The sequence below is a fragment of the Lissotriton helveticus genome, chromosome 7 (genome assembly GCF_964261635.1).
Source record: "Lissotriton helveticus chromosome 7, aLisHel1.1, whole genome shotgun sequence".
NCBI lineage: Eukaryota > Metazoa > Chordata > Amphibia > Caudata > Salamandridae > Lissotriton > Lissotriton helveticus.
The window spans coordinates 815,063,912-815,076,173 of NC_136068.1; the positions used below are offsets into that span (position 1 = coordinate 815,063,912).

At 47.5% G+C, this 12,262-nt stretch overlaps 1 protein-coding gene across 1 annotated transcript in view; it reads right to left on the reverse strand.

Moving 5' to 3' along the window:
* Nucleotides 1-12,262, reverse strand: part of SEC24A (SEC24 homolog A, COPII component) — a 619,052-nt gene that overhangs the window by 111,582 nt on the left and 495,208 nt on the right. Inside the window, exon 17 of the mRNA XM_078653273.1 lies at nucleotides 11,761-11,871. Within this exon, the coding sequence (XP_078509399.1) occupies nucleotides 11,761-11,871 (111 nt within the window). The remainder of the gene's footprint in view (nucleotides 1-11,760; nucleotides 11,872-12,262) is intronic.

Consider the following 12,262-nt stretch of genomic DNA (forward strand, 5'->3'; position numbering starts at 1 on the left):
TGTCACTGGCAGATGATGGATCACCTTCTCTGGAGATTCCGCCTTGATCAGCCAATCGTCCAGGTAAGGAAACACTGGTATCCCTGACCTTCTGAGATGTGCTGCCACCACAGCCATCACCTTGGTGAAGACTCGAGGCGCAGTAGTAAGACCAAACGGAAGGACCGCAAACTGGTAATGTTGCGATCCCACCGTAAAATGGAGATACTTCCTGTGTGACTGCAGGATAGGGATGTGGAAATATGCATCCTGCAAGTCTATTGACACCATCCAATCTTCTTCCATAAGCGCCTGCAGAACCTGCGCCAGGGTAAGCATCTTGAACTTCTCCTGTTTTAGGTAAAGGTTCAAGATCCTGAGATCCAGGATTGGACGAAGCCAGCCATCCTTCTTGGAAATCAGGAAATACCGGGAGTAGCATCCCTGACCCCTTTCCTGCTCTGGAACCACCTCTATCGCACCTTTTCTAAACAGTGCCAGGACTTCCTCCTGCAGAAGCAACAGGTGGTCCTCCGAGCAAAAACCTTGGCAAGGAGGGTAATTTGGGGGAAATTCCCGAAAGGGAAGAGCATACCCATTCTCCACGAGATTGAGAACCCAAAGATCTGATTTAACCGATTCCCAATCCCGTAGAAAAAAGGTAAGCCGACCCCCTACAGGACACGCATGATCCGGAATGGCGGATCTAGGGCTGCTTTGCTGCTGTGGGAGGGGGGTGGGTAGCAGAGGAGGAGGAGGAGGCCTGACGTCCATGGGGACGAGCTCTTTGTCTGCCTCTGTAGGACCTATACAAAGGATTTTGCTGCTGCTGCTGTGTCTGCCTATAGGGTCGAAAAGAAGATCTTCCAAATCTCCTATATCTTTTGGTCACAGAGACTCTGGATTGCAAACCCAAAGATTTTGCTGTTGCCCTGCTGTCCTTAAACCGTTCTAACGCAGCATCAACCTTCTTCCCAAAAAGGCCTGAGCCATCAAAGGGCAAATCCATTAATGGAGCCTGAACATCAGCCGAGAACTCAGAGGTCTTTAGCCAAGCCGCTCTTCTAGTGGCAATGGAAGATCCCATTACTCTTGCTACCGAGTCTGCCGTGTTCATACCACTTTGAATGACCTGCCGAGCAGCAGCTTGCATGTCAGACATCACCTCGTTGAAATTTTTTCTGTCCTCTTCAGGAAGCTTAGGTGACAACTGCTTCACTGAATCCATCAAAGCATGGATATACCTTCCTAGCAAACAAGTGGCATTTGTTGATTTTAAGGCCATACTGCCAGATGAAAATACTTTTTTTGCAATCTGGTCCAGCTTCTTTGATTCCTTGTCTCCAGGCACTTGTGGAAAAGAGCCTACAGATCTCTTAGAGCAGGCAGCTTGCACTTTAAACTCTCCGGTAAGGGATGAGGACAAAAAGTCAGGGTCACCAGGAGCCACTCTGTAACGCCTAGCCACGGCCTTAGACACTGCAGGAGCCGTTAGAGGCCTACTCCATACTTCCAGTATTGGATCTGTAAGGGCGTCAGTAAAGGGAAGAATGGGTTCAACCACTGATGATGGTGAATGAAGTACTTCAGTCAGTATATTTGACTTGTATTCAGCTGTAGGCAAAGTCAAATTCAACAAGTCTGCTGCCTTCTTAATCACAACATGATAAGGCGCCACATCTTTAGAAGGAGCACCTGACACTGAGGCCAAATCCCACTCAGGGGACAGCTCTAATCCACTTGCCTCTCGCAAGTCATCAAAATAATCCTCAGGATCAAGAAGTTCACCTTCCTCGAACTCAGCTTCCCTATAACTCTGCTCCTCCAAAAGGCGCCGGGCTTCACGCCTCGACCTCTCCTTTCGAATCGACTTCGTCGGGTCCGGTATCGACTCCGAAGCCGGCGTCGAACGCGGAGCCGGCGTCTAGCTTCGAGACGGATCTCGAGGTCTATCTGACGTCGGTCAAGCCGCATACAGTGTTGATGACTTCGGCGGCGCCGAGAGATGCCAGGGAGGAGTCGGCGTTGGCATAAAAGGAAAGGCGCCGGAGCATAGGCTTGAGGCACACGCAAATTATAAGCCAATGGACCCATGGGACCAGCCGGTGCTCCAGAGGGGTACATGGCTCACGCATCAACACAATACATGGCGTTTAAAAAATGCGAGGGGTCCTGTCCAGGACCTGGAAAGGGAGGATACGAACCCACCGGCTACTCCTGAGGAGGCTACACCGGAGTCGACACCTCTTGTTCCCCTTTGTCCTCGGGTTGACCAATCGGAGTCGTCGAGCCCTGAGCATCAGGAACCTCTTCCTCCTCACGCACCGGAGATTGCGATGGAACTGGAGACGGATTAAACTCCAAAGCCAGTAAATGTTCCGGAGATTCAAAAGGCAAGGCCTCACCTTCAGGATCCCGATCCGGTGAGGGAGTCACCATGCCCCTTCGATGCGTTCTTCCAGATGACTTAGCTTTTGAGTCTGAATCCTTCCCTGAATGATGCCTGGAACTATGTCTCCTCTTCTTATGTTTCTTCTTCGAAGACCTGGAAACATGCCCCGAAGCAGACTTCGAACGAGACCTCGATTTTGATCTTGACTTCGAGCACCTCGACTTCGACCTCGAACTCTTCCTGGCCTCCCTACCTTTCAATTTGGCAACAAGCAGTTTGGCCTCACGTTCTCGAAGAGTCTTCGGGTTCATCTTTAAACAGGATCGACAACTCTGGACGTCGTGATCCGAACTCAGGCACCAGATGCAGTCACTATGCGGATCCGTGATGGACATCATCTTCCCGCATGCATCACAGGGCTTAAAACCTGTCTTCTTTGACGACATCTCTAGAAAAGACAGCTACACCAAAAGAGATACAGTAGAAATCCAACAGTAACAAAGTTACCACGAATCGCAACAGAAGATTCCCGAAACCGTTAGCGTCGACGACGTGGAAAAAAGGGAACTGATGTCATCACGCCGACGTAGGCCTAATAAGGAGTCAGTGACGTCAGTCGGAGTCGCCCGCGATGTCGTGCTCCTATGACGTCGTCCACGCCAGCGTGCTGCAAAAGAATTTTTCGAACGTTGCTGACACAGGGGGGTATTCACAAGGTGAGGAATCCACTGGCAGATGTATCCATCAGAAGTTTGTATACTCTTAATGGCAGTACTGCACTTACAAGGTCTAAGAATTGACTTAGACACTGTATGGGTACAAAGCACATGCACTTGTACCTTCACTACTGGTATAGTGGACACAGCTAGAGGGGTGACTGAACTATGCCTGGGCAGTGGGTTGTAGGCATGGCACACAGAGATGTGTGCCATGTCGACTCTTCACTTTGTTCTGCACCAAGACACGCAGCCTGCAAAGGCAGTGTGTGTTTGCAAGGTACAAGGTCTCTAAGGGTGGCACAATAAGTGATGCAGCCCTTAGAGGTCTGCCCTGGTTACAGTGCCCTGGGTACCTGTGGTACCATTTACCAGTGGCTGACCTGTGGCCAGAGATGCCAATTGTGTTTAGGTTAGTTTTGGAGAAATAACACAGGGCTTGGGAACCTGATTGGCAGGGACCCAGGGCACATCACGTCAAAGTGCATTGGTTGTCTGGCAAAAAAAGGGGCGTGGCGGAGGGGGTTACTGCAACAGAAACCCAGCTTCTCACAATACGTCTATGTGCTTTTTATATAAATTTAACCATTAGAAACCCAATTATAAAAACAGCATTTTGATCATATATTTAACCAGAGACTTAGCCCCTTTCCTTCGACACCTTTAATCCACAACTGCAGCCACAGACTTAGTTCCTAGATGGCGCTGCACTACCAGCTGTAGTGCTCATGCTCCAGCATGAGGAGTGCTTGAAGCAACGATGAAGCCTGGGATGGTCTTCATTTCTGTGACCCTTAGATCCAACTTAGATCAGTACTTATGAAAATCTCCTGTGGGGAGTGCGAAATCGGGGGGTGGTGTAACCACTGCATCAGAAATAGTGTGGGTTAATTTCAGCCCAGCAGGGAATTACAGGGCGCTACTTTGGAAGCTTGAATAATTGTTGAGCTTCCTTTTTCTTTTTTCCGTCACTTGCCATGTGGCCTTGCATATCTTACTTCTTCTTGGGGGTGACCAGTCCTATCCAGGCACTCCATTGCCTCTAGACATTGGGGGCAGACGAGGGATCCCCACTCCTCGTTGCCCTACCCACTCTCAGCACGAGCACCACTCATCTGTGCTGCTGCAGGTGCTGGATCCTGCGGCAGGGCATGGCTAATAGTGGCAGACACCTGCTCCCTCCTCGGAAACACGGGGAGCGTGGCGGGTCGGCAATCACCAGTGCTGGGGCTAAGGGATGGGGTCCTGGGACCTTCCTCCATTTACAGGAGGGAGGAGGGCGGCGAATCAATAGCACTCCACCAATTTCTTCTCTGGCTGGGATTCCCAGGACTCCACACACGCCCCTCCCAGAGATACAAATTAAAAGGATTCTTTGCGGCGACACTCAAGGCATGGTTCACCCCGGGGAGTTTGCCTCACCTGCAGTGGAGCTCCACACGCTGTGGTAAAAGGATGGTGGGTGTCAAAGGTCAATTCTTCTCCAACAGATATCTCATGCGCTGCTGGGTCGCTTTGCTTGTTTTTTTTTTTTAGATCAGTTGGCAGCAAGCCCTAGCTACCTGGGGCACTTTCATGAGGCCTCTTGGCGATCTTTGCAGAAAGCTGGTTACACTGGCTCCCTGCGCCAGCCTTTGGTTTCCTCTTCAGCTTCCCTCTTCAGTGTAGAAGCACAGTCTTTCACTCAACTGGTCCTCAGAGGAGTTAAGGGGGCCAGCTTCCCTGGTCTTCTTGAGAGCCCCTGTGGCCTTGGGGTCAACTAGGGTCTTGGGGTCAACTAAAGAGTCCTTAGCCCAGATGCGTATCCGGGAGTTCTTCCTTTGACCATGGTTGCCGCCTCCAGTCCCAGCGTCCAATTGAAAAGAAAAAAAAAAGAGAGATCTCCCCCTTAGGAAGAACTTTTAATTGGGGGCGGAAGGTTCTGGAAGCAAGGCACCCCTAACCTATCCAGGGGTGCAACATTACCTCTCTGCCCCTGTCCCAACCCTCCTGCACTGCATGCTTGGACATTTCAAAATGGTGTCAACCAGGAGTCACTAGTCACATCTGCTCTGCGGGCCTCAGCTCCACCCCTCGCTGACATCACTGCCAATGGCTGTGTTTGTTCCAGAGGTCTGGCCTCCCATCCTTGTTCAGTGGGTTGACCCATCCCTGGTACAGTGTGACAGCTGACTGATGCAGATCCTTCACCCCCCACCCCTTTCCTCATCCTCAGGAGCTGAGTGAAGCACTTTTAATTGCTCCCATTGTATAGGGTGGCCCTTATTCCTGCTGCTGAAATTTTTTTTAACTAACTTGGCACAGCAGGGTTACAAAAGGAGTGGGCTCTGGTCCTGAGATGAGTATCCTAGAAGACCCATAAGCTGTACAGATATCTTTTTAGGACTTTCAAAATGGATTTTCAAGCACAGGTTACACCCCAATTTGATATGCCACCGGCCTCTGTAGGCCAAAACGGAGCAAAACTACACTCCAAGGCTTCCCCATATGTGTATAATGGAGTGGCACTGCAGACCAGACAGTAAACCACACTGACTTTCCCTATGTGTGTACACTAACTTAATGAGACCTATCCCAGGTCAATATCCAACCCTGCAGGGCCCCTCTGCGCCGGGCTACAAGTGTGTATTTATTGTGCTGAGCATGACAGGTGTCTCCCATGTGTGCATACGTGTAACCAGCCAAGTGCCCTTTACCCTTGCTGTGTTGCAGATGCTTTATCTTAAAAGGCAGGACACTGAAGGTAAACACAGTCCATTTACGGTGAGTTTACCATCGGTGAGACGACGATTGTGAGGCTCACTCATAGTAAAAAGGTCAGCAACCAAGTTTTCAAAAACAGAAAAATCCAGGTGGATTTGATGGGCCAAATCCATCCCCTTATGCTCCCTTTGACAATCTGCATGTAATTTATAACATATAAGCAAGTTGTTTATTACTCATCCAAATATTACCAATTGTACTCATAAAAGCAGATCTATAAAATACTAACCTTTCAAAGCACTCCTGAGCTGGAGTGAAAATATACATCTACCTCAAAAAACAACAAACCACAGCAGGGCCTATTTGGAGTACTGCTCAAGTTTGGTGTAATCCGATTGAGTAAATACTGTAACTCAGAGCAAAAGTTATAAGACACTTACAATGGGAAATGTCAATTTTAGATTCCCCAATGTAACTATATTTCACCCCTTCTGAATGATATTAGAGATAGGGACTATAGGCTGGATGCACCAAGTGTCTGCCACATTTCATGAATCTTCCTCATACCACACCAAATGTTTTATTTTTTCTAACCCAACCGGATTACTTTTTAATAAACATTGACAATAGACTATCATCGTTCACCATTCAATACTTTTAAAGTCTGTACGGCTTCCAGGTACACTATCATCTAGTGCACAGTCACTGATGCAGTCAGTGAAGTTCAATTTACTCAATCCCCAAACAGAATTAAGAACATAAGAGTTTTTGGGATTATTGTCTCATGTGTGAACCTACATTTCTGCTCTATTATCTCATCTTGTATTATCTGATTAATCGGGGTTGTATGGCGCTCCTAGGGCACAAGGGGTTGCATGACCCACCACAACCATGGAAACCTGTGGATTACAGTGACTTATTAAAATCTCAGGTCACGTCTCTGCATCACTTCATAATAATGTCTATCTTGGCAATTAATATTTTTTAACATTGTAAGAAAGTGGCTCTGTATATACTGCACCAAAGTAAGGTACAGTGTGCACTGAGTCCACAGTCCCCAGAGGTTTGGCAGAGGTTAAAGTTAGATATAACCTTACTCTCTAAAGTGGTAGCTTGGTCGAGCAGGAAGGCAGTATCGGAGGACAGTGTAGAATTTGTTGTACACACTCAGTCAGCAAATGGTCTCAAATACTGTAGAACTGAACTCTAGGCCAATTGTTTTGTATATAAAAATATATAGTAGTTTATTTTAGAACCACAAGTAGGTATCATAAATACTTTATCAGAATGAGATGTTGCAATTGAATACTTTTAAATACCAATAGACTTTAGAATGTAATAGATACACTTATTGCAATATGCAACACAAGTTAAACACAATTTATCATTGAGCTCAATGGGTAGTTTTAACCGCTTGAGTGCGGCAGGAATTCCAGCCGTGTGCTGGACATTCCAATCGCAGGAGTGGTCATGATGGAACCATTCCGTCATCAGCACAGCCCAACCGTGACTCAAGACGGAATGGTTCCTTCACGAGCATGGAAGGGTTAAGTAAAAACAATAAAATCACTTTACAAATGTTTTTCTTACTCAAGGCTGGATCCTGGATTCAGCCCTGATACATTTCCTGTAAACAGTTGAAAGAAATCGTTTTTGTTACACAGGCGATTTTTAAGGAATATTTGTAAGTTTTGAAAATCGACACTTAGAAGAAATTCTGGCAAAAACCAGGCAATCTTATCTTATGGGAGGAAATTGTGGCATCGATAAATCACAGCTGTAATTACTTTTGAAAGTCAGTGTGGGCACAAAGATCCAAGCACTAGGATCTCTCCTGGTCACAGGTGAGTGATTTCGTTGATCGGATGATTTTTAAGGAATATTTCAAAGTAGCAAAACTCAACACTTAGAAGAAATTTTGAGTGAAACCCAGCCAATGTTACCCTATGGAGAAAATCAAGATATCGGTCTTTGGGTAAGTACTTGGCTGGCAGAGTTAAGGTTCTGGGGGTAGACTCCGGGGTCTCCCAGGGTCAGGGAAGTACAGTCGTTACACCCTCAGCGTCACAGGGGCAGCCGGGTGCAGAGTGAGTAGGCCCAATGTTATCCTATGGAGGATAGGGGGCGTTTGGTTGGTGGCTGCTAGCAGGCAGGCCACGCGGCTGTGGGAGCTGAGCTCCTGGTCACTTACACAGGGCAAGTGGAGAAGTAAGATAGAAAGATGCCGCACTCCCAGTGGCACTCAGGCGGCTGGATGCAGGGTGCTTTTGGGCCGCCGGCTCCCAATGTAATTCAATGGGAAAGCTGGAAGTTGAAAAAACGCTGCAGGCTCATGGACAGAGATTTTTCAGGTGCGACCACCACTTCGAGAGGTAAATTAGGAAGCTGTAGGTTAGGTAGGCATCCCAGAAAGGAGGGCACAGGGGGCCGCAGGGCGCCGGGGTGTCTTTTGGTGTCGGAAAGCTTACCCTCAGCTGGTCGCGGTTGATGGGGTCCCTGGTTGTGAGGCTGCAGGCGTCGTCGGGAACGTAGAGGAGGGTCCGTGGCTGCTGGATTCGGGGTGAGAGTCGCGGGGGGGGATGTCCTCGTGGTCTTCGTTCACTCAGGCACAGGCCGGGCTTGGCGGGTGCAGAGTGTGCTGGGTTCGCAGTTCCTGGCTGGCACCAGGGGTTGTTGCTGTTTGAGCAGAACCACTGCTCGTGGGAGTCCCAGTCTTTAGATGAGCAAGGCAGTCAGGTCCTCTGGGGTTTTCGAAGTTGCTGTCCACTGGAGATGCCGGGGTTTGGCAGGAGCAGGTTCAAGGATCGACAGGCCTGTAGGGCTGGGACCAAGTCAGTAGGTGGTGTCCTCCTGTTAGCAGCTGCACGGCACGTCTTCTTTCTTCTGGTTTCAAAATCGGGATCCGAGGCAGGAAGGTTCAGGGTGCCCCTAAATACACCATTTAGGGTTGTTACAGGTAGGTCAGGGACCAATGGGTCCCTCCCCTGGGGTGAGTACACCCCTATCCTGCTACTCTCCTGTGGGAGGGGGGCAGGAGCCTGTCTCTGATTGGGTAGGGCTCCACATCCTCAAGATGGCGGGAGCCTGGAGTTGTGCTTCACCTCGCCTCTCCCACCTGAGGGGTGGGGCTGGCAGAGGCTGGCACACCCTCTTTCCTCACTTAGGGTTTCCCCGACTGTCTTCCCGCCACAGTAGGGGTCAGAACCGATGGGGGCCAGTTGCTGAGTACAGCAAGTGGCCTGGAGAAGCTCACAAAGGCGGCATGCCTTTGAAGCTCCCCCTGCCCAACCTGGGGGAGGAGGCTTGGCACCTCGTCCCAGGATGTGCAATGTTTCAGGCTCCGGAGAGCGGCAGGCTCTCGACCCAAGGGTCCAGAAACATGTCTGGTGGAGGCACCCTCAGTAGCCACGCAGTCAGGACACTGGGAGTTGGTTAGGTTTCAGGGGGCATCTCGAAGATGCCCTCTGTCGTGCATTTGGCATTAAATAGCACACTGGCATCAGTGCTGGTTTAAAGTGCTGAGAAGTGTGATACCAAACTTCTCAGTCTTCAGTGTAACCATTATGGTGCTGTGGAGTTCGTAATGACAACCTCCCAGCACCACATACTCTTAATGGCATCACTGCACTTACAGTGCCCAGGAATGGCCCTGGGTACTGTAGGGGCAGAGGGCTCAGGCACCTGTGCCCATACCACTGGCATAGTGCACCCAGCTAGAGGGGTGACTGAGGTATGCCAGGGCAGTGTGTTTGTGGACATGGCACACAGTGATGTGTGCCATGTCAACTTTCTGTTTAGTTCTGCACCAAGACACTCAGCCTGCAAAGGCAGTGTGTGTGTGTGTCAGGGTACAGGGCCTCTAAGGGTAGCACAATTAGTGCTGCAGCCCTTAGGGGCCTTCTCTGGTCACAGTGCCCTGGGTGCCTAGGGTACCATTTACCAGGGACTGACCTGTGGCCAGAGATGCCAATTGGGTTTAGGCTTCAATGCAGTTTTAGGGAAGGAACACAGACCCTGGGTACCTGATTGGCAGGGCCCCAGGGCACACTAAGTCAAAGTACATCAGCAACTCAGCAAAAAGTGTGGGCATACCATGCAAGAAAGATGGTACTTTCTCACAAACATTCGCATTATTTCTTTCCATACTAGAACACCCTCCCTCTTGCTCCTGACTAACTCCTTCTGCCCAGAGAACATGCCCTCTAGATCAGCCCAATAAGCTAGCATCTCAACCTATTGCTTACACCCCATGTCTACTGGGACCTTCCAAGTGTGTGCTATGCATCTATTTGTAGTGTAAATGTTGGATAGTGTAGGGGTTAAAATTACTATTCTAACTCCAAGGGGGTGTAATAGTAGGGTAAGTATTGGATAGTGTAGGGGTGAAAAATACTATTCTAACTCCAGGGGGTGTAATAGTAGGGTAAGTGTTGGATAGTGTAGGGGTTAAAATTAAATTAAATACTTACCCATACTTACGTTGTAATGGCATGCGTTGTAATGGCATTTGTTGTAAAAGTTTCGTTGTAATGGTAGCGCGTTGTGAAAGTTGTGTTGTAATGGCCGTTTCCCCCACAGAACATTTCAGATATTCAAATTAAAATATGTATATAATAGTCATTTATTTTAACATCATAAAAATATTTTTACATTCTATCCGTAATTTTTTTTATTATAAAAATGAGTATTCAATGTATAGTCACAATACTGTATATGCCATTGATCATTTCCTATTACATGAAACATTCATTCAAATATTGAGAATAAAAAACCTAAAAACTGTTTAAGCACAGATTTGGAAGTTTCTTGATTTACCCTACCTGCTTTGGGACATACACAATGAATATTTTGAAAATTATATAAAAAACAAGGGACATACATTTATTTCATACTAGACCCTATTTATTTTGAATTGATGTTGTGTTTGTTAAAGCACCACACTTTCCTTAGCCATTTTATCATTGGCTGACTGGAGAACCTGGGCCTGACCAGTTCCCATCTCTATATTTCAAACAACTTCCCAAATCTAGAAATGTGTTTCACCTCCAGATTAAAACTTGTCTGTGTCAGTAGGATAATGCGTTTGATCACTAAGGGATATTCCACAGCCATTTCTTTTAATCTTCTTCAATGCACTTGCAAGAGACGCTCGGGTCTTCCCTTACTGTAACCAGTCACCTTCTGTATTCAAACCGAATGAGAATCTTGCTTTTCAGCCTCCAGAAGGCCTATGTTCCATTATGTTTGGACTTTAGGGCTCTGCACTCTCCACCGGGCAGGTTACTTAAATTCTACTCGCATTTGGTCCCACACCAGCAGTACTACTCACAAACTCCTGTCTTTCCAATGAGATGCTGCTCCAGTTTCTTCTTTGGGTGCCGCCTCTACTTCTGTACGATGAGTTCCATATCCAAGGGCCACCACACAGTCACTTCCAAACATGTTTCAGCCTGGGTCAGTAAGCCATTCATGAGGAAAGAGGCTCTGACAGCAGCCCAGCTGTTCAGCTCACCAATCTCTGCTCTGGCTGCTTCGAATATCCCACTGTTGTCACCCTCAGTAACAGCCAGGTTCCACACCCAGTGTGCACCAATCACTTAGGAACACTGTCAGGGTCTAATCACCCTGTGGTATTGCAGCCAGCTTTGATGATGCAGCTGTTAAAATGAATCTAGCACATTCAGCTTGTCCTGTCACCATCTCTAGCCCAGTTCTTCATCCAAACAGTTCTAAATATGTGTGGGCAAGTGGGGAAAGGCATTCAAGTAAATTGGAGGGCCAATAATTCTGGGTGACTGATAATGGGCGGTTTCATGCAAATACAACTATATTATGGTACGGAAATCATACTATCAACATATTAGATGACACAGTTCGTAAGTGGGGCTTTTATCTTCCTTAACAAGTATTACAAATACATTAAAAGCACCACAAAGTGTAATTTGTGACTATTGTACAGATAATGCTTACCCATATTGGCAAGTAAACCTGAAATTGCTTGGACATCAGCTCCTGCATAGACATCAGCCAGAGAGGAAACAACTGGTAAACACAAGGTATGGACACGTATCCTCCGTTCACCTTTAGAAAAAAACAAGGTTTCATATGTGGGTTAGAGTGTTAAGATCTTCTATAACGTCCCAAATAAGCACAGATGACACCTGGTAAAATATGCAAGAAAACATTTCATTTTTTTTTATTGAATTCAGATCTATAGCAGTATATAATTACATAAATAAACCATCAAATGAACATAAGGACAATGCTACTCTGTAAGAACTAGTTTGTCGTGGCATGTAGTGCTGCAGATTCATATGCTCTGCATGCTCCTGCCATCTAGTGTTGGGCTCTGACATGTACCACTTGTTTTTCTTCATAGTGACTCCTCTATGATTGGTAATGTGTGCATGGGCATTAGTTGATTGTTTTAATGCATAGCGGGGTGAGGATAGAGATGGAGCATGAAAATGCC